Here is a 24,438-nt window from a genome sequence, read left to right as displayed (position 1 = left end):
AATAAAACAAAATGTATTTTAAATCTAAAAGTTCATACTTTCTTGTGGTCTAAATGGAATTTAGAAAAAATTTTGTTACTATAACACCATAAAAACCCTTAAAATTGTCATTTTTTATTTTTTTGGCATTATTTTCTCAAAATTATAACGTGATAGCCAAATTCCAATAATGGATTCGTTTTCAACACGCAAAAATCTATAAAAATTATCTAGTCTTATTACATCAGCAACAAAAATGTTTATTCTCGCAGGCTAGTGTTATTTAAAAAAAACAGGAATTTTCGGACACCTTGTATATTATGCGAAACAAAATCTCAAATTCTCTATATTTACTAATCACCCTTTTTTAGCACATTATACGCAATTGATTTTATTTTAATAGTATAAAACTTAAAAAATACTCGTATGACTATTTCAGCAATCAATAACAAATCCCAAAGTTTTATAACTTTCCCTGAATTTGGTGAACAAATAATTATTTTTTGCTTTTCGTGAGTCCCATAAATAGTTTCTAATAAATAACTTAGGTGCTGGTTCAGGACGAATGGCCTTTGCGTTTAATATCTTTTATTCATTAAAACATCTATAGTCGCGGCTAGAGACCTTCTAATAAGAGTCGCGACACGAGTGGACTTTTGTAGGCAGAATAGTAATTTCAACACAATCCATAACAGAGAGGTAAATATATTGTATCTCTCTGTCTAATATACACATCTAACCTAAACATAGGTTGACGGAGTCAAAATACTTAAAATACACACATTGTGCTGAAAAATTATTATTAATAAAATGGCTGCGCAACATTATTTTGTAATAATTTAGTACGCAAAGGCTACGTAATGAAAGCATTTCCCCGAAATACAAAGTGACGTGCTTTGTGGGCTAAAAATGTAAGCAAAAGATGTTGGGGAAATAAATTAAAAAATTGGACGCCTCCAACATTTAATTCTTATCTTTGTGAGGTAAAATAAAAAAATAAGAAATTAAGAATTTAGAAAGAAAAAAATTATTTGTAATTAATTATTAGTAATTAAAAAGGAACATGTATATAGGTATTCAAATATAGGCGGGGAACGTTGGACGGAAACATGTCGGATCAATCAAAAGTGGCCTCTTCGTGTCACGACTCTTATTAAAGGGTCTCTAATCGCGGCCATATTGAAATTGTGATGTCATAAGCGAGAAATTACACATATAAGTTTCTTGCGTGTTATTTGTAAATAAAGAGAATTTGGATAAAACAAAATTAGAAGTCACTTTAAAATATTTGTAAAAATGGGCTTAAACTCTTCTTTTTCTATGTAACAGTCAGCAATTAGTCGTAAAAAGCACATAAAGTGAAGCCTATTTAGGAAGAAAAACATCGTTTTGTAGTGCTAAATAACAATTTTTAATCTTTGAAGCTTATGGTAGTTGAATTAGTATGACGCCCGTATGGAATATTGGAAGATCTAGGTTTGAATCCTGGTTGAAGTGTTATTTTTTTTGCAATAAAATTTATTTAGTTTTTCCGGGGAAGGGAGAATTATAGAAATGCTTCTAAAGCATTAATATTACTTATTTATTGTGACTTTGTTTCAAGTTCAATGATTATGCGATACGCTCTTCTAATAAGTCAAATTATTATTCAGCACTAATAATCTCTGACTGGCATAGGCCTTTCATTCTTATGCTTTAATTTTGTTAATCTGATATAACTTATTATTTATATTTTTTTAAGTTTACTATATCTATAATGATGCAGTGGGCGGGACCGTACAGTCCTCAATGTCACCTAGATTTTTGCGATTTCTATGATTATACTGTATCTACAATATAAATATTCACAAAAATTTATCGTAGAAATTGTTGTACAAAATTGGGATAACATAGTCACAATAATATTTGTAATATACAGATTGTTTTTTAAATATTAGTTATTAATTATTTTTTATAAAAAATTTAGTCGAAAATTCTGAATTTCATTCTATAATGCTTAACAAATTACAAAAAAATAAATTTAAAATATAATTCAATTAAGAAGTATTCACTTAACAAGAAAAAGATATGTTATCTATTCTATGTAAAAAGTTGCACAAAGTTTTGAATTTACAAAAAAAATTTTAAATCAATTTGTAAGTATAAAAATACTGTAATTAATATTAGAGCTGTATCTGGTGCGACACAGTGAGTTTGAGGATCCGATAGAAAACAATTTGGTACACAATATAAGTTATTTAATAAATCTTTATTTTTTTAACTCTGCACTCTGATAAAAATTTTTTTTATAATTTTTGTACAAAATTGTAACATTTTTTACAAGCATTTCTTACTATCCAAATGTTATACTCTGATTTTGATGAGCTTTGAATATATTGTATTCTAGGTCAAAATAAGAGACATATTTTTTTATACAGGCCCATATGCACTTTTAGAGGGTAAAACACCCATTTGAAAAAAGTCAGTTTTTTTCTTTTGAAGCGTATATTGTCGAAACTATAAGAGATAGAGAAAAATGTTCTAAATGAAAGTTGAATGGCTTGAAAAATACTTTATAAAAGTGATATTTTTTTTGTATACTCTTCCTTACCACATACTTATTTTTTTTAATTTTTATTTTTTTTTGTACGCAAAATAAAGCTTATTTTATTACGAATTTAATGATATAAGATAAAGTTATGTTCCGACATTCCCATGTTCCAAAAATAATTAAAAACCTCTATACGCATGGTACGCGCACCCGTTCGTGCGCTATGGAAGTGTTCCCCTCCGATTTTGACGAGCCTTGAATATGTTGTAGTACAGATAAAAATATGAGATACGTATTTTTATATACGGGCCCATATGACTGTCAAGAGGATGAAACACGCTCTTGAAATAAATCGATTTTTTAATTTTTGAAGTAATACCGTCGACGGTAAAAGATATTTAAAAAAAGTTTCAAATAAAAGTTTCATAGATTTTTATGTACTTTATAACAGTTTGCTCAGATTTTTCGAAAATGTTATTTTTTTCGAAATCCTCCTCTTCTAAATTTCTAAAAAATTTAAAATTTACCTTATATCAAAACTTATAGCATATTTAAGAACAAATTCAAACATGTATGATAAAGTTATAGTCCAAAGGCACATTTTTCAGAAATAAACTAAAAATATCTTTATACACGCGCTCCATCCATGTCCGCTTTATGGCGTCTATTGTTAATATTTTTTTTTATTTGATTGACTATAAGACTTTTTTTGAACTATTATATTTATATACTTTTTTAGTTTTAATTTTATTGATTTTTTTATTTACATTTTTTATTTAAAAGAATATAAACGAGCTAGTAGAGAGTCGCGCTGGATGTTGAACGCAATAATCAAAACAAGTAGGTAAATTCGTATATACGTTTCGACCTTTAATAATATGGTCTTCATTAGTATAAACAAGTATTTGTAACAATGATTAACAACGGTGTTTGATACTATTCTTTGAAAGATAAATTGAACTATAATTATAGTAATTACCAATTCTGCGGAAAGTCCGTAGAATAACAATGATTTATTGACTGTGTAAGGGAGTTGTCAGGGATGGATGGAAGGGCAAAGATATCACAGTTGGTAGCTTGCGAAGTAAAACGAATACTTTATTGTCTTTGTCCGCATGGCGGACGACCCTTGGTGGTCCGATGAGAAGTAACGCCGGGAAGTCTTTCTTCCCCGGAAAGGTTCCTTCAAGCGAACGCACGGGCGCGCTAGTGTCGCGGGCTTGAGCCAATCATGACCTTGCTTAGGACGCAGAGCCAATGGTGTTACAGTCTCGAGTCACGTGGTGAGTAGAGCCAATGGCGTTTCGCTAACGGAACGATGCGCACGCGACTAGCGGCCAAACTAAGAATTACAATTATTGTACCGAGTGTGACCGGATATTTCTTACAACTGTCAGTTATAGGTTAACAAAAGAAAATCAAGACCTTTCAGAAACATCTCGTGACACATGTTTTGGAAGCTTAGGCATCGTAAACTATAAATAACCGAGTGCAAACAGTTAAGTAATAAATAAGTAAAATAAATAATAAAAGATTAAATAAATAAAATAAATAATAAAAGACTACGAATGCGCGAGAATAAAAATTAATAATTAAATAGAAATAAATTAATTAAAAGTGAAAAGGATAAAACCCAAAATAAAATTAAAGAAATATATAAATAAAATAAAATAAAAATGAGTATTACCTATAGATTCCGAAAAACTGTGTCTTACAAATAGTCATGTCACGGTTTGAAATAATAAAGAAAATAGTATACGACTGTCGTATCAGATCTGCTCAAAGACGACTGACAAGAAGCGAAATGAACAAGGGATAGTTAGGTCGGGAAGATTGTGAAGGAAGGATGAGGACATTAAGGAGGGAAAATTCGGTCAAGAATAGGAAGATATGCTTTGGAAAGGAGTTCAGTGTCACTTTGTTTGTTTAATCCTCTTTGTTGTTTTTTAATGTATAACATCTCGGATATTGATTTTTTTACATAAGACGGTTCTTTATCTAAAATTTTTACATTATCCCAGTTAAACTCGTGGTTCTTCTTGATGCGGTGTATGGAAATAACAGAGGGGAAACTGAGTTTTGTGATATCCGCCTTATGTTCCTCTCGTTTTTACTAACGCGAGCGTTACCATGCGTTATGAAAGATCTGTATCTTCTTTTCTCAAATTTTTTACTTTCATTAGAATCTAGTTTGGAATACAGACTTGTTCCCTATTAAACAAGTTCATCAAACTCACGAAGTCCTTGACATCTGTACACATGCGGATCTGTTTCATCCGAGTATGTTTAAATTATGATTTGACTCCGACACATTTGAACAATTATAGACGACACAAAGATATTCATTTGTTTCAAAAAGCCCCTGTAAATAGTATGTATAGAATCAGTAAGAATTTCATTAATATTGTGTTAAAATTAGAACTCAAGGATGCGTATAAACAGTTAAATGTGCTAAGACACCAGTTATATATGACTTCTAGAAACATGTCTAATGTCCTGCCTCTGCTGATAAGAGATAGATTTTTTATTTTTTAAGAAAATATGAACCGCTGGTTGTGACACAGAGAACGTCTTAAAATCGACAAAAAAATTGATTGGCTCAAACGTAAGAAACTCCGTTTTCGTATTAATAAGATCAAGCATATAAAATACGTGGCCATGACAAACGTGATTGATACTTCTCTTAATTACAGCAGTTTAAAAACGATCTTTTCTTTACAACATGTCACTCTTCGAGAAAATACAGTGTTGCACAATACTCATTTATCTCCAATTGATTTTAACTATGATGTTCCTTTAAATTTTTTACATGACAAGTGGTTTGTTAATTTAAGCAATACAATTATTCCGAAAGATGTACAATTGCTGTTACAATTGGGGGATTGTTTCGGTTTACCGATGCTAGATAAACACAGAGATAAGATGGTGTTAGAATTCATCAAACACATTGAACACAATATTTCCAAATATAGACCTAATAAACACGCGGCAATTCGTAACCAATCAATTTCGATCATAAATAATCTGTTCCGCATCAGCTGTTATAGCCGATTAATAATAGTGACCACCTTATAATCAATTGGTTACGCAATACTGAAAGATTTGTCAGAGACCATCCCAACATATTGTTTACCAAATCAGACAAGGGCAATACAACCATGGCCCTGGATAGGAACGAGTATGTTACAGAAATGGAAAGGTTGTTCTCGGATGAGTCTACGTATGTGCGTGTGGATAACGATCTAGTCAAAAAATTGACAAGAGAGGTTTGCGCTCTTCTTTCTAAATAGAAAAATAACAATTATATCGAACAGCATACGTACAGAGAAATTTTAATAACGAATGGTATTTTACCTAGAGCTTATGGTCTACCAAAGATTCATACAATTCCCTTAGAATAATAATCTCATCAATTAATAGTCCATTATATTCTTTAGCCGGTTTATTACACCAAATCATTCACAAAAGCATAGAAGAGGCCCCCAGTTTTGTAAAGAACAGCTACCATTTAGTGAACAAGCTTAATAGTCTTTGTTTGAAATCGAACCACATATTAGCGTCGTTGGACGTTGGGTCTCTTTTTACTAATGTTCCAAGAGACCTAGCAGTGAAAAGTGTGACAACTAGGTAGAACTCGATTTTAAAGAATACTTCTCTTCCTTGCAATAAATTTACCGACGCCTTAAACCTAATAATTAATTCCACCTTTTTCAAGTTCAACAATGTCTGTTACAAACAAATCTTTGGTTTACCGATGGGATCACCGTTGTCCTCTATTTTGGCGGATCTTGTTATGCAGGATTTAGAATCCACTGCAATCTTAAGGCTTCCTTTTTATCTTCCTTTCTACTTCAGATACGTAGATGACATCATACTAGCCGCCGCTGCGTACACATTGTCTGCCTGTCTTAGATACCTTCAACTCTATACACAAGCATTTACAGTTCACAATGGAGACGGACAGCGAAAGAAAAATTAATTTCTTTGACATAGGTTTAATTAGATCTAAAGACGAAATTATGTTCGATCAATATCGAAAACTTACTTCCTTCGGCAGACATCTTAATTTCTTTTTGAATCATCCGTTGTACCATAAAAAAGGTGTTATTTTTCGTATGGTAGACAGAATGATCTCGCTGTCACATCCACAATTTCATCAAAAGAACTTTACATTTTTAATAAATACTTTACTTGACAATAACTACCCTTTATATTTCATTTTTGCAATGATTCAATGCAGATTAAAATACTTTTTTTGCAAAAACGATGCTGGGGATGAGAAAAGAAATTTTGGCAAGGAGATTTTTTATGGGTCCTTACATAAACTCAATATCCGAAACATTTTTGTTTTTCCCCCTAAAATTTGATTGTGAAGTTGCATTCACAATCCCTCACAAACTCAATAAGTTTATAACAACGCAAAAGGACCACATTGATTGTCTCTCCTGCAATGACGTAGTCCATAAAATTGATTTCAAGAACTATGAGTCATCTTATGTGGGACAGATGAAACGTCAACTGAAAACGAGAGTATCGGAACATAAGGCGGATATCACAAAACCCAGTTTCCCCTTTGTTATTTCCATACACCGCATCGAGAAGAACCACGAGTTTAACTGGGATAATGTAAAAATTTTAGATAAAGAACCGTCTTATGTAAAAAAATCAATATCCGAGATGTTATACATTAAAAAACAACAAAGAGGATTAAACAAACAAAGTGACATTGAACTCCTTTCCGAAGCATATCTTCCTATTCTTGGCCGAATTTTCCCTCCTTAATGTTCTCATCCCTTCTTCACAATCTTCCCACCGACCTAACTATCCCTTGTTCATTTCGCTTTTTGTCAGTCGTCTTTGAGCAGATCTGATACGACAGTCTTATACTATTTTCTTTATTATTTCAAACCGTGACATGACTATTTGTAAGACACAGTTTTTCGGAATCTACAGGTAATACTTATTTTTATTTTATTTTATTTATTTTATTTATTTTATTTTATTTATATATTTCTTTAATTTTATTTTGGGTTTTATTCTTTTCACTTTTAATTAATTTGTTTCTATTTTATTATTAATTTTTATTCTATTTATCTTTAATCTATTGACTACTCTCTTTTTTATTCTCGCGCATTCGTAAAAGTCTTTTATTATTTATTTTACTTATTTATTACTTAACTGTTTGCGCTCGGTTATTTATAGTTCATGATGCCTAAGCTTCCGAAACATGTGTTACGGCACGTTTCTGAGAGATCTTGATTTTTTTTGTTAACCTATAACTGACAATTGATGGACGTTATTATTCTACGGACTTTTCACAGAATTGGTAATTATTATAATTATAGTTTATTTATCTTTTAAAGAATAGTATCAAATACCGTTGTTAATCATTGTTACAGATGCTTGTTTGTACTTAAGAAGACCGTATTATTAAAGGTCAAAACGTACGAGGTGTGTTCAAAAAGTATCGCGAATTTTGTGTTTTTTCAAAAATTATTTATTTATTCATGAATATCTATTTTGTCCCCTTCAAAGTAATCCCCATGAGATATTATACACTTGTGCCAACGGTTTTTCCAATCTTCGAAGCACTTCAAAAAATCATTTTTTTTTATCTTGTTCAGCTCCTCCTTCGATGCCGTCTTTATCTCGTCAAGCGTAGCGTAACGTCGTCCTTTCATGGGCCTCTTCAGTTTAGGGAACAAGAAAAAGTCACAGGGGGCCAGATCTGGGGAATACGGTGGCTGCGGCATCATTAGTGTTTTGTTTTTGGCCAAAAAGTCGCGCACAAGCAACGATGTGTGAGCAGGGGCGTTATCGTGGTGCAAAAGCCAATTTTTGTTCTTCCACAAATCCGGGCGTTTCTGGCGGATTGCTTCGCGCAAATTGCGCATAACTTGCAGGTAATATTCCTTATTGACCGTTCTACCCTGTGGCAAGAACTCATGATGCACCACGCCCCTGCAATCGAAGAAAACTGTCAGCAAAACTTTCACATTCGACCGAACTTGGCGCGCTTTTTTCGGTCTTGATTCGTGCGGCAGCTTCCATTGAGATGATTGAGCTTTGGTTTCCACGTCATAACCATAAACCCACGATTCGTCACCAGTTATGACCCTCTGGAGCAAATTTGGGTCGTCGCGGACAGAGTCCAACATCTCATTAGCAATGTTCATGCGATGCTGTTTTTGGTCGCAATTGAGCAATTTTGGTACGAATTTCGCGGCGACCCGTCTCATGCCCAAATCATTGATAAAAATCGAATGGTACGAGCCAATCGATATGTTTAGGTCCTCAGCAACTTCTCTAACGGTAATTCGACGATTGGCCAATACCATTTTCTCCACTTCATTAATTTTTTCGTCTGTTGTTGAAGTGCTCGGGCGTCCGGCACGCTCTTCGTCGTTCACATCTTCTCGGCCTTCTGAGAACATTTTGTACCACCGATAAACGTTGCTTCGGTCCAAGGTAGCTTCTCCGTATGCCACAGTCAACATTCGGAATGCATCCGCGCACTTAATTTCGTTTTTCACACAAAATTTGATACAGGTTCTTTGATCCATTTTTTTGAATAGGTAAAAATCGAAGACGATCCAAAACACGTGCAAGCAAAGCAGCTGTCAACAATTAAGTGAACATTCAAAATGGCCGAGCTTGTCGGCATAAGTGAGAGACATGAGTACCAACATAACGCCACAAAAAGATCGAAATTCGAATATACGTAACCCGCGAAAATTCAAAATTCGCGATACTTTTTGAACACACCTCGTATACACGAATTTACCTACTTGTTTTGATTATTGCGTTCAACACCCAGCGCGAAGTGTTATATTCTTTTAATTTTTGTATTATTACTTTTGAGCCCTTCTCACATTATTTTCTTTAAAATATTTTATTTCCTTATTTATTTTTTATTTACTTCATTTTATTTATTTATTTATTTATCAGTTATCGGATGTTTATACATTTAGTTTATGGAAGAATTTCTTAAAATATTTTTTAGATATTATTATATTACACAATTATGATATAAATTTGCATATCAAAAGTAATATTTAAAAAATTCAATCTCTTATTCATAATCAATTTTCATCTCCCAGATTTGTAAATCTTTTTAGATATGTGTAGTACAAGAGTGTTTACATTGAAGAGAAACCTTCTAAATGCGAGACACCTGTAAATTTTTGTTTTAAAAATTTTAATTTTATTTGTGACTCCTTTCATGATATAGCAGTTTTTAAATGTGCTTGGTATGCAAAATCAAAGTGTATACGGCATTTTTTTGACACCATAAATTCTGGGCGTCCTCATTATTGTACACATTTTTAGCAATAAAAAAATAAATAAAAAATAAATCAGTAAAATAAATAAATAAATAAAAATAAAAAAAACAATAAAGTTGAACTTAAAAAAACATATAAAGATATAATAGTACAAAAAAAGTTTTATAGTTAATTAAATAAAAAAAAATAATAACAATAGACGACATAAAGCGGATATGAAATAAATTAACAGTTTAATATTAGTGATTCTAATTACCATCTCTAAGATTCTGCCATTCCAGAAAAAGTGAAAAACCTGTTGTGAAAAAAAATAATAGATTCTTTATACAAGCACTATAATTTGATATGTTTTGGAGAATTCTATCCTTCATTGAAAATTTTTGTGAGATGATTCTGACGGGAGAAATTTCTAGAATGATTCTTAATGTAAAAGAAAGTTTTTCGTATTATTACGGGCCTTGCGCATGGCAGCAAAGTTGCATAAGTATAGCAACGTTTAAGCATTTACGCTGCCTTACGTATTACTAACGTGGTTCATTGATATATACCCGTCTAAAGGATTTAATTAGCTTATTAATTACTGTTTTATTAAGGAGTATAAAAAAGGAGGTTTGGGATTTTTTTTTAGGTTTTGATGAAGAATAATGTTACATAATTAGTAGTTTTAAGAAGCATTCTGTATAGAAGCTTCACCGGAGTACACAGTCAGTACAAAATTGGATTTAACAGTATATTTTTTTTTATTTAAAATAATAATGTAGGTCATATATGTTATAAAAAATATATGTAAAAAATTCTGTCATGCATATTTATAATTTTAATAATGAATTAAAGATTATCATATTTGAAACGTATTTTTTTGCGTGAAAATGTATGACGTCATTATTAACCATCGGTAGTTAATCAATCCTGTCGCCACATTTGTTACATCATATGTGTTTATGTACGTCGTGTTTAACTTTAAAATTGCTACCATTGCATCTGTCATATACACAAGATGTTAGAAGAAAAAGAGACGTTATAAATCCTATTTTTTTCTGCGAGTGTGACAATACAACAATTAACGCACCTACAAAGATTTTCTTTAGCGGTGCCAAAAGGCGAAATAAGAAAACAGTGAGTTAAAATTATAAGAGGCGATGGACGAGAATTTTTACAACCATCAGTTTTATACTGTTGCGTAGATCATTTAGGAAGATTATCTGAATAATTACCTTTACAAAACCACTGTCACACATTTCTTGTTTTTTATTAATAATGACGGAATTACGAAATCAAAATGATGCGTATACTACAAACTTGTGAACTATCCGCCGAAATAGCTAATAATGACGTCACGGCCAATCATGCGCGATTACTGAATTTATAATGGTGATTACACACACGCACGCACGTACGCACACACACGCGCACACACACGCACATACACACACACACACACACACTTGACAGCAAAATTAAGGGATCAACTTATTTTGACTCTGAAAAATAGGTGTAATTTAAGAGAGTAACTTTTTTAAAATGATCGTAAAAAAATGTTAAAAAAAGCATTTTGAATCTTGAAATCTTTAGTTTTGAGATTGATAAGTAGTTAAACAATTAGCAGACTGTTTACGAAGGTATGCGGATTTAAATGGGGATGCGTCAAATCTTAAAATTTTTTTAAAATTTTGCAAAGTTTTACGACGCGAAATAAAAATTGCACGCAAATGCAATTTACAGCATTTGAAAGCGTGAATATTTACCTTTAATTTGCGTTTTTGAGTGTTGTAAGGTTTTTTTTACTGACAAGGAACACTAGGCAACCCGAAAATTTAAAAAAGTCTGAAACTTTATGTACAAATAGAAGAGTTCATTCATAAGACAAAAATATTTTTTGTTAGTGCCCAATCTCAGTTTTAGGGGATGAATCACTCCTTTGAAAAAAATTGGTTTTTTTCTTTTTAAGCGTATATCGTCGAAACTATGAGAGAGAAAAATGTTTTAATTGAAAGTTGAATGTTCAAATAGTACTTTATAACAGCGAAAAAATTAAAAAAAAATTTTTTTTAATATTTTACTCCACGACTTACTTATTTTTTTCAAAATTTTTATTTCTTTTTATAAGCAAAATAAAGCTTATTTTTTTTTACAAATTCAACGGTATATGATAAAGTTACGATGCGACATTTCTATTTTCCAAAAATAATTAAAAATCATTCTATAAGGCATAGTACGTGCACCTGTCCGTGCACTATGGAAGTTGTAACGCTGGTACTTTTTCGATGTCGGTTACGGGCTTTTAGGTTCAGGACAGGATGCTCGGATGTGCTCGCCGGATGTCCGGGTTCGTGTCGAAATGATAACGCCGTATTTTGGTAGTGAAAATGAAAGAGGTTAAATATATTTAGCGATACTTTAGTACAAAAATGAAATTATACAGTTCCGATATCGTTATCGGATAATACTGAGCTCCTTGTACAACATTACGGCCCTTAATTGCGCGGTCGTCGGCCCGCGGGAAATCAAGAGAACGATCACGTGATATTCGAATAGCGTCGCGGCACTTAACTGCGCGGCCGTCGGCCCGCGTGAATTTAAGAGAACAGTCGCAACGTATTTGCGCGGTACTTAATATCTAAACGGAAGGACTTGAACAATTCGGAAACGGACGGACGGTGACTAGGCGCTTTGCGCGCGGCAGTAGCAAACGGGGTTGCTCGGTTTTAAACATATATCTATTTACATCGTTCGCGGCGGAACGTGCGATTGTCGGAACGGATTCGCGGTTATCGCAGTGTAACGGCTCGGATGAGTCGTGTGATCTACGGACGGCTTCGGTCTACGCTTTATGCGTACGGGATCCGTTTGTTAGAGTGGCCGCGCGGCGGTCCACTCTAATGCCGTGCTCGGGGCCCGATTGGCCCGTGCGGTTGACCGGTTACGGTCTCGGTTTCGACGCCCTCGCGCTGTGCGCGGGCTGTCGACGGGGGCGGCCGGTTCGGCCTCATCTCGCGGGGTTAGCCCGGGAGGTACGGTGGCGGACACTGGATCGGTGTCGGCGCGGACGGTCCCCGAGAATTCCCGGGGACACTCGGAACGGTCTGGTCGGAGTGGCCGGACGACGAGAATGCCCGTCGTCCAGCCGAACGGAAGCGGAATTGCCGTGCGGGTATAATACCCGCCGCACGGCGCAACGGATTCGGATCGGATTTAGCCGGACGTACGGGAATGCCCGTTGTCCGGCCGGACGGTCCGGATTGGCCGCGTGACGAGGATGCCCGTCACACGGCTTTCGGATTGGATGGCCTGCGCGACGAGAATGCCCGTCGCGCGGCTGAGCGGATCGGATTGGCCGAGCATACCCGGCCTCGGGGACGACGGTTTTACCCGTCGCGGGAAGGTTGGAACGAGAATGCCCGTTCCCGAGGAGGTGCTCGAGAATCCCCGAGCTAGGAGGCGCCGAGTATGCCCAGCGCTGGAAAGGATCCGATGAGATCGGATGTTCGGACGGATCTCTCTTTTACGCTGCCCGCTGCCGGCTTATATATCGTTCCGCGCGGCTGAACGGACCAATCAGCGCGCACGGACGGGCCGGCTAGAGTGGGAGCGCTTTCGGAACGCGGCGCGTAGCGCGTCGGTCGCGCGCGGTAGCATGCGGTGGTCTTACGTAAGCCGATTGCACGCGCGTGGTCTTACGTAAGACACACGTGCTCGGCCGCGGTGCGTTCGACGGTTGGTCGGTCTGGAGTGGCGGCACGGTGGAGGGGCGTATTGTTACAAAGTGTCCCCCTTTGATTTTGACGAGTTTTTAATACGTTGATGTACAGATCAAAATAAGGGACACATACTTTTTTATACGTGCTTAATCTCACTTTTAGAGGGTTAGTGAAACAACCCTTTGAAAAAAAATCGTTTTTTTTCTTTTGAAGCGTGTATCGTCGAAACTACAAGGGATAGAAAAAAATGTTTTGATTGAAAATTAAATGGCTCGAAGGGTACTTTATAACAGTAAGAACAAATTTTTTTTTTTTTTTTTTTTAATACGTTTTCTCGCCACTTACATTTGTTTTTAAAAATTTTCAAATATTTTAATGACAGATTTATAGCTTATTTTTATACAAATCTAACCATATGTAATAAAATGTTTTTTAATATTTGTATCATTTTTATCAAATTAATATCGAACTTCTTATATACCCAGCAAACACTGTAATATAACATATACATCTTATATACATAACAGGTATCACTAGGTAACAAGTTATGTAGCAAGTAACATACATGTACGTTGTATGTACTATTAAAAGTCAGCAACAAAATTACGTTTTTGATCTATTTCAGATATGTAGCAGAACACTTTAATCTGTTATATCTATAATATATAACCGTGCCAATACTGTGATGTAACATATATTTGTCTTTAAAACATATATGTTACATCAAAGTAATGGTAAGTTTTGGTTCTCTTTGCTGTTTTTTTATTTGGTGTTTGCAGGATGCAAATTATATTCCGATATATACTGCCGATACACTGAGAGAAGAGAATGGTTGCAATTACCTTAATTCAATTTTATATTATTTTATGTTTATATGGTTGAAATATTGGAAGTTTAAAAACGTTAGTTTTAATCATTAATAAATCAAAACATCTTCCACTTAATTTTATTTTTAAGGAGACTCATCAGAAAAATTATTTTACTATGACAACACCGATGCTTTTATCGGTGAAAAATCTCATAAAGCTCTGCCTTTTATATTATTTATGTGATTTTTTTCTTACGAGAAATAGAACATAGCAGCCATCTAGTGACAATTTTATGTACTACAATACGCTGAGAAAAAAGTATGTGATATTTATGACTATAATTGCATGGTTAAGAAAATAATTATATTCATTATAATTGTAGTTGCGTTAACGATATAAAAATAGTTATTTTAATTTTTATACATATTTTATATTTATATTTTACTATATATTTAGATTACTACATTTACTATACTTTAGGTTTTACTATAGATATTTTACTATATTAATAGTTGTGATTATCATAATTTATAGTAAAATATGGTAAATATATTGAATAGGGGAGGCTGCTTTGATGACCTTAACCTTGACATATGTTGTCAAGGTCATGACCCTGAGTAACGTCCAACAAGTTTTAGCCGTTGCTCGCCCTTCGTTAAAAAGTTATAATCATAAAAAGTTTATGAAAATTAAAAGCGATAACTACACATACTCATCTGTACACATAAAAATGGGGTACAGAGAACGCGTGGGCAGGGGAGAGGCTCCGCCTCTCTTCCTGCGTCCTCTCCCTGTATTTTTTCTAATCTAATCTACCCCTATTTTTGTTGAAATTTGTAATGATATTAGATTTGAAATTATGGGTTGGGTTAGGAAAAATTTTTACGTGTGGTACAGAGAACCTTTCCTTGTACCTCGTTCCCGTATTTTTTCTAACCCAATCTAATTCCTAATTTTATTTTAGTTTAATTTTAAATTTAATATTGCAACGTGGTCAATTGGATATCCTTGGCCAAATTACAACTAAAATAGGGTTAGGTTAGGTTAGAAAAAATACGGGGAGGGGGTGCAGGAGGAGAGGCGAAGCTCCTCCACCGCCCACGCGTTTTCTGTACTATATGTGAATATTCGAGTTTTTCAGAGTTTTTTCACCAATTTTAGTTTTATACGCGTATTGAGTATCTGATTACAACTAAACACAAGGAATATTGTCAAAATACATATGAAACGGGCCATCGACGTTCCACGCGGAATAAGGCTGATCTTACAAGCTATTAGTACTGTTCCGCGCAGTGTGCGTGTGCGTGTGCATGTGCGCGCGTAACCTAACCCATAATTTCAAATCTAATATCATTACAAATTTCGACAAAAATAGGGGTAAGTTAGGTTAGAAAAAACACGGGGTGAGGTGCAAGGGGAGGGACAGAGCCCCTTCCCGCCTACGCGTTCTTTGTACCACCCTGATAGCCACCTGTCTGTGTTGTTGCTCTAATGTTGCCGAAAACAAAGGGCATTAGTTTTTAGCGAATTTAGAACAAGGTGTGTGTCTCATTTGCCTTTGGTTTGACATCATATGAATTTAGCACGTTTTACTGCCAATATGCTGCGTATTTGCTGTCAACGGTTTATCGCTATACATAAAGAGCAACATAAGAGCAAGTTGCCAACAACATGTGCTGAGTCACAAATTTCAGTAAAAATTCAACAACATGTCGAAAACGGTTACCCAGCAAACACAGTTACATAACGACAATGTTAATAAAATAAAATCGAAAGTAACACGCAATATAACATGCGCGTTACATGTAATATCCATATTAGTTGTAATTTTCCACTCATAAGAAAAATAACAGTTATATAACAGTTGTATCATATTTGTTATACAGCCCTGCCGAAAATGTACGATTAAAACTGATAAAAAAAAAGTAATCCGAATCGATCGGGATTTCTGCACCGAAAATATAGTATTAAAACCGATTAAAAATAAGAACCCAATTGAAACCCAGATAGATTTATTAAAACAGAATACATTAATGTAAATGTAATAAATGTTTAATTTACAAAAAATATTTTTTGTATCCTTTTCGTTAAAAAGGATTAAAAAAAGATTAAATTCGAATTAAACATTTCATTTATGTACACAATTAAATAACAATACAAATTGTTATTTACACATAAAAATATAAAATTTTATGTGGAACAGCGTTCCACACACACACACACACACACACACACACACACACACACACACACACACACACACACACACATATCATGTTTGAAAAAAGTGAGAGCGAGTATTTGTCTCGAGGTTACAATAAGCAGCTCCTAAAAGTCTCACTGAAGTATTAGCTGGGGAGTCGGCCGTCGTGGCGCCCAGATATAACGCATGTGGCCGCACTCGACTCACGAGAAAATCTCCCACAGCGTGGCCACCTAGTGGTGGCGCCAGAACTCACTTATTAAATCCATTTCAATTTGAAATTACAGAATTTCATAAATTATAATTAAATCAAATTTTAATGCGATGTGACACGTTGAGACGCTAACAATTCTTATGTACCATTTTTAAATAGATATTTTGATGACAACACTATAAATCACGTTAACAAATTTGTAAAATTGTCCGAAAACTATGTTTTTTTTTGGCAATTAATAATTCTTGACAACCGTAAAAAAAAAAATAGTTTTTGAACAATTTTATAAATTAGTAAAAATGATGTACAATGTTACTTTATCATAATAGCTTTTTATTTAAAAAATAGCACGCAAGAATTTTCAGCGTTTCAGCATATCATTTCTCACTACTAATGTCAGGATTTTGAAACGTGGTCGCTGAGAGTATTTAGGAGTCTTAATGCAAATGAATTAAAATTTAAAAAAAATTTTTATATTATGCATTACACTTAAATAATTCACGAAAGCGATATTAAAATCAATTACGATTCGTATATAATTAAAACCGATTACTTTTTAATCCACTCGTGGATTGAATCGATTAAAACAGATTAAAATCAATTAAAAAGGATTCTGTTTTAATCGGTTTTAATCGCACATTTTCGGCAGGGAGGAGTCGTATTAACAATTCAGTTTTATAACAATTATATTATTAAAATAAAATGTTTGTTATATAAACCTGATAAACGGCAGTTATATGACTGTTATAAGTTATTGTGTTGTAATATCAACAATTCAATTTTACATTACTACAATATTGCTAGAATGTAAAAATCCGTTATATAATGTGACACACACAAGTTATATAACTATTATTTTCTGTGTTTGCTGGGTAAATATATATTTTGTACTTTTTTTTCAAATATATAAAAAATAAATAAGTTAATTCTTCTTTCTACTGAATTGTCACTCCCTGCCAAAAATGTGTGATAAAACCGATTAAAAAAAAGTAATCCGAATCGATCGAGATTTCTACACCAAAAATACGGTATTAAGACCGATTGAAAATAAGATCGGAATCCAGATAGATTTATTAAAACAGAATACATTAATGTAAACGTAATAAATGTTTAATTTAGAAAAAAGTATTTTTTGTATCCTTTTTGTTAAAAAGAATTAAATTTAAATTAAACATTTAATTTATGTACAAGATTAAATAACAATACAAATTGTTATTTACATACAAATATATAAAATTTTATGTGGACCAATGTTCCACACACACGTCACGTTTGAAAAGAATGAGAGTATTCGTCTCGAGCTTACAACAAGCAAGTCCTAAAAGCTTACGGAAGTATGAGTTGGGGTGTCCGCTGCGGACGGGATCCGATAGCGCACGGTGCGATAGCCCACCAACCAATCATCTTGACTTATCTAACCCAACCAACGGAAAAACTCTAGGCATCGGCCACTGTGAGTGGTGGTGGGCTATTGGTCCCGTGCGCTATCGGGATTCGCCCATCCGCCGCGGTGGCACATAGATATAACGCCTGTGGCCGCACTTGACTCACGAGAAAATCTCCCGCGGCGTGGCCACCTAACGGTGACGCCAGCACTCACTTGTTAAATCCATTTCAATCCGATCTGATAGCCAAGTAAATAATTAATTTACTCCTGTGTATTTATTACATTACACACGCTTGCGCAAACACACAATCACATACGCACACGCGCGCACACGCACACAAATCATTTTCGACATTTTATTTGGCTACAAGACAATAAATAATATATTTAATGTTTTTAACAAATATACGACAATAGCACAGCATTATTATTGTTATTTTTTTTATTATCGTCACGTTGCTCTTATTGTTGAAAATGATTGATAAAGCAAAATGTTTTTCACGAATAGAAGTTATTTTGTTGGCAACAGAATAAGCAACAGTTGCTCTCCGTTTGCTTTGAATCTGCTGACATAAAATGTCTCAAATCTGCTCTCATGTTGTTGAATATGTAGGACTATGCGTTACGTTTTCAGCAAATACACAGCAACTAGTCAAAAATTTATGTTCGGCATTAAGTTGCTTGATTTTGCAAAACATGCATGGCTATCAGGGCATATTTTTATGTGTATATGTGAGTATATGTGTAGTTATTGCTTTTAACTTTTATAAACTTTTTATGATTATAACTTTTTAGGGCGAGCGACGGCTAAAACTTGTTGGACGTGACTCTGGGTCATGACCTTGACAACATCTGTCAAGGTCAAGGTCATCGGGGCAGCCTCCCCTATTCGATATATTTACCTAAAATATTTTTACAATTGGCATAACTACATAGTTATGCCAATTGTAAAAATATTTTAGGTAAATGTAACGACCGTACTTCGTACACGAACGGTTGGCGGTGCGGGAACGGGCGCGAAAGGTCGCCTGGAGAAATTAGACGTGTTTTAAGTTGGTAGATACAAATACGTTTATTTCACGCGGTTAGTCTTACATCAATTCGGTACATTTACGATTGCGGTTACTAGTACGCAGTACTATTAGCGGTACGAGGCTCGGGAAATCCGGAGATGGTGATCGAGACGCGGATCTCAATTAGCCATCTAGACGCGCGGACGGACGTGACACAGAAATTCGGAACTTATAGATATATACAGGCTTGGCATACGCGGGAATCTATTTACAAATGCTTGGGCATACGCGGTACGGGAATCTATTTACACAGGCTTCGTCGAGCGCACCTGTCGCGCGAGACGCGGTTCGCGGAATTGTGTCGGGTGTTTTTCTCCGAAACGCGGCGGCCTTGTTGTTGCGGCCGTGACGCTCGTTTGAGACGCGGTGCGTGGTGCGGTGAGCGCGGCGCGTATACGGATCCGTGCGTTGTTATCGGTTTGTCGCGTGGCCCGTCGTGAGGCGGTTAATACCGCGAGTGATCGCCGGGGGACACCCCCTCACGCCAAGTGCGCTTGGTAGAGGCACGGAGCACCGTACCCCCGTACGTGAGATGGCGTCGGACTCGGGAGGCTTATCGGATGGAAGTCGTCTTCACGTCAAGTGACTTGACAGGGCCCAAGTTTTTCTGAGCCCAGGTCGACGAGTCTCGAAACGGAGCTAGGATCGGAGGCGGATGCGGTTGCTAGCTAAGTGGCTTAGCGGAGACCGAGGCGCTCGATCTCAATGGCAACCTAGGACTTCTAGTCGGCGGACCGGCCGGAAGCGGATAAGGTTTCTGCCTCCGGCGAACGTCGCCTTATATACTCGAGAGTCGAGGCGAGGGGATGAACGGCGCTTTACGGCGGAGCGGTCCGGCGGCAGCATCCCCGCCACTCGATCTCGGGTCTCTCGCTTCGGACCACGCGCGCAGAGCGTGGCTGCGGACGGCGCGGGAACGAGAGCGCGTGCGCGCGAAGACGAGAGCGCGGGAGCGATCGCTCGTTTGCTCTGATACTATCATATTTATTAGGCGCTATGCGCCGCTAATTGCCGTCCGGCGGATGTTCGATCGGACGGTTAGGCGGCCCGGGGGGGGGGGGGGAAGGCGGTTCGTTACAACTATACATATAAGATCAAAATATTTAAGATAGACTCGGCAATATTAAAATTAGAGAATAACGTAGCAAATGCGAGTCAAACGCGGTAGTTGGTGCGTCAATAATAATAGTACATGTATTTTGCTTTTAGTACATAAATATGCATACAAATATCGGACGCGTTTTGATTTCCCTTGAAGTCATTTTAAATGATTCAAAATTAACGTTGTATTAAGAGCTGTGTAGGGTAGTGATCGCGTTGACTGACAGGAAAGACTTCTACTATTCAGCATGTTGTCTCCGACTTGAAAGTAAGAAATTGACAAGCCATAACGTCGCTTCCACATGTTCAAAAATCATTTTAATATCATTTTCTTATTTATTTATTTATTTGTTAGCAATTAATTCATGTGGTTTTTATGAAACTTTTGTCTCTGTACACGCTCTGTGAGGTCGTTTATTATGTTATTATGTTAAGACGTTGAAAGAAGATGTACATTGCGGTTTTGCACAATCTTTATTTATTCGGTAACTTGTTTTTATTTTTTATTTTTGATCCTTATTTGTTTATTGTGATAAATTTATATCTTAAATAGTGCGATTAATTTGTTGTTTTATAGACTTGTAAATTTGTACTGAAGAAGTCATTAAAGATTGAAACGTTTACTTGCATTGGATTTATGTTGATTTATTTATTTGCGTTTGACATCCTGCGTGGCTTTTAAGCTCATTATTTCTTCATTTTAATTTATTTATAAGAGCCTTCACCTTTGTTTATTTTGTTTATTTTTTTCTATCTCTTATAGTTTCGACGATATACGCTTCGAAAGAAAAAAACCGATTTTTTTCAAAAAGGTGTTTTATTTCCTAAAAGTGAGATTGGGCACTAACAAAAAATATTTTTGTCTTATAGATGAACTCCTCTACTTGTACATAAAATTTCAAATTTTTTTGAATTTTTGGGTTGTGTCTAGTGTTTTTTGTGAGTTACACAACACTGAAGCAAAAATGGCTTTTTTTGCTTCAATGTTGAATAATTCAGTGAATAAAAATCGTACAACGCTCATCAAAAACGCAAATTAAAGGTAAAGATTCACGCTTTCGAACGCTGTAAACTGCTTTTGTATGCGATTTTTAATTCACGTCAAATAAACTCGCAAAATTTGTAATAAATTTTGCCGCATCTTTATTTTTTACTTAATACTCTGTATAGTTCCGTAAAAAATCAGTATATGTTTTCAAAGTTAATATTAAAAGTATATGTAGAAACATTAAGGTATAAAATGCGTTTTGAAACATTTGATTTATTATTTTTATTGATTAATTATGTTACATTTTCCTTTGGAGAGTAACTGTAGGTGATCCTTTAATTTTGCTGTTCCACGTTCACTCAATTTTTACTGAAGTTGTTCAAATAAATTTTGTGAAAAAGAATAGTGAAACGATTGTTCTGGGCTCATTTTAAAGGGCAAAGTTTTTTGATTACTTGATTTAATTTTTCTCAGAAATTATTTTACATTAGAAAATGAAGTAGGAAATTCAAAAAAGATTTTAAGGAATCAAAAATTCTGCAAATTGAAACAAATTTACAAAGTTACAAATTTTTTGCCATTCAAATTAACATGAAGTTGAAAATTAAAAAAAAACCGTTTAAAATGATTTATTAAGTAAAAAATAATCTAAAAAATATTTTTGATATTTTATCGCATTGTGAAAAATTTTCCATAAAGATATCGAATATGCCGTTGGCATTAGCGTAACCCAAGGTACATTTACTCAAGGTATGAGGACGCGCGTGTGCGTGCGTGCGTGCGTGCGTGCGTGCGTGCGTGCGTGCGTGCGTGCGTGCGTGCGTGCGTGCGTGCGTGCGTGCGTGCGTGCGTGCGTGCGTGCGTGCGTGCGTGCGTGCGTGCGTGCGTGCGTGCGTGCGTGCGTGCGTGCGTGCGTGCGTGCGTGCGTGCGTGCGTGCGTGCGTGCGTGCGTGCGTGCGTGCGTGCGTGCGTGCGTGCGTGCGTGCGTGCGTGCGTGCGTGCGTGCGTGCGTGCGTGCGTGCGTGCGTGCGTGCGTGCGTGCGTGCGTGCGTGCGTGCGTGCGTGCGTGCGTGCGTGCGTGCGTGCGTGCGTGCGTGCGTGCGTGAAATAAAAAAATTGATTTTTACATTTTACGTTCTTTTCTTAATTAATTATATTATTAAAATATTACACTTGATATATACAATGTAATATCTCACTAATATTTTTATAATATTTTATTTTAATTGGTCATATTATTGCAATATTATAATATCACGTGTTATTGAAATCTTATATAGTGGTGTTGTATTTATTTAGGCTACTAGTATATTAAATTAATAATTGTATAATTTTAACTTTTTTAAAGATTTGAAGATAAAAAGTATTAAAGTTTCGAAGCTTTCTAATTTTAATTTTCGAAAATTTTAATGTCAAGTTTCAAATTTTTAATTAAAATCTTTGAAGCAAATCACTAACTCTATTTTATTTTACAAATATTTGTTCCAGTTGGTACCTTTAATTCATGGCGCAGAACTATTGGAGAGAATCAGAGATAATTATATAATTATAGAGGTATATAATCGGCAAAATAGTGGAACAGATAATTTGTTAGGAATAGCAAAACTACCTGTGCACCAATTATACGTCACGTATAGAGATCCACTTGTTTTACCTCATTTATTGTTATCGAAGGTAATTGTATAATTAACTGCTTTAAGTACAATTAAAAAATTAATAACTTTTAACTTGATTGTTGGGGCGCGAATTGTTGGTGACGCTAAAGTTACGCGAGTAATTGCAAAGTACAGATATATAACGAGAAATAATTTAAACAATACGAACAAGTACACAATAATAATAAGACAGTTCCGTACGTGTACATAAGCGAACGTAACTGAACAATGACAAAATGTGTTGACGTAAGTCTTCCTCAGCAAGACTTTTTTTACTTGTGATGGTACCCTAATAATACCCATTTCCAAAATAGCAGAGCGCGGACGATACGATATACATATAGATCTTTGATTCATAAACATTAGATCTAATTATTTTGTTTTTTATTCACTCTGAGCCTTTACTTCTCATATTCTTTGATCAATTTTCCTATTATATCGTCTTTTGTCGTTTGATACTACGACTTGATCATTTGCAAACTGGAGTATGTATAGATACCGATTATGTAACTTTACATGCCATAGCATTTACATTTTCACATTTGCAACGCTCTAGCTCCATAAATTTTAAACAGTATTAGCGATACACAGCAACCTTGTCGCAATTTTTTTGAAACTTGGAACGCCATTGATAGACTTATTTTGTTTTATTCTGGATTTTGAGTTCTTGTAAAGATTTTGTAGAACTCTTATAAAGGTATAATTTATGTTTAATTTTTGAAGAGTTTCTCATAACGTTAGTATTAGTACCGTATTGTACGCCTTTTGTAAATTTATGTGTACCTCTTGATTCCTTGCATTTTTTTCTCAATTATTTGTTTTATGCAAAATACATTTTCCGTGCATGTTTTCCCTGCTCTGAATCTACTTTGTTCTTCTTCAAGACTATTGTACTCCTTCATGAATCAAATGCTTTAGAATTCTTTCGTATAGTCGATTTATTGCCCTTGTTACTGAAATTCCTCAGTAGTTATTGGGTTTTTTTTTATACTTTTTTATGTATGGACAAAATGTATGACTTTTTGTTAACTTGGTACCAGGTAACCATTTAAGCACTGGTTACAAATATTGCTCAGCAATCGATATAAGCTTGTTCTCCTCGGCGTTTACGGTTGTCTAGACTCCATTTTTTCCCCTATACTTGTTTATTTATTTTTTATTTTGAGTTAATCAATTCATGTATAGTGCTTTGTCTTCTTTTACCAGCCACTCGATTTCTGTTATAGTTTGTTGTCTTTTCTCTTATCTTCATTTTCTAATATTTCATTTGCAGCTTCGTGAATACTTTCTATCAGAAACATAACTCGTTACTTGTAATAAAGTTACAGTTAGAGTTACTTTTTTGGTAACTGAAACTTAACTTTATTACTTTTTTCTATCTATAATTATAACTAAATTAGTTATGTTTTTTTAGAAGCTAGTAACTAAAATAATAGTTACTTTTATAGTTACTTTACATATTTCAAATTTATTCTCAATTTAATGTAATTGGTTAGATCTCAAGGTAAGAACGACTCA

At 34.9% G+C, this 24,438-nt stretch overlaps 1 protein-coding gene across 5 annotated transcripts in view; it reads left to right on the top strand.

Moving 5' to 3' along the window:
- The window catches only part of LOC105196912, a 140,090-nt gene that overhangs the window by 55,974 nt on the left and 59,678 nt on the right, over positions 1 to 24,438 (top strand). For all 5 annotated transcript variants that reach the window (XM_039447676.1, XM_039447678.1, XM_039447675.1 and 2 more), the window contains one exon: positions 22,754 to 22,939. In XM_039447676.1, the coding sequence (XP_039303610.1) occupies positions 22,754 to 22,939 (186 nt within the window). The remainder of the gene's footprint in view (positions 1 to 22,753; positions 22,940 to 24,438) is intronic.

Source organism: Solenopsis invicta, chromosome 3 (genome assembly GCF_016802725.1).
Source record: "Solenopsis invicta isolate M01_SB chromosome 3, UNIL_Sinv_3.0, whole genome shotgun sequence".
NCBI lineage: Eukaryota > Metazoa > Arthropoda > Insecta > Hymenoptera > Formicidae > Solenopsis > Solenopsis invicta.
This window is presented reverse-complemented; position numbering and strand designations above follow the sequence as displayed.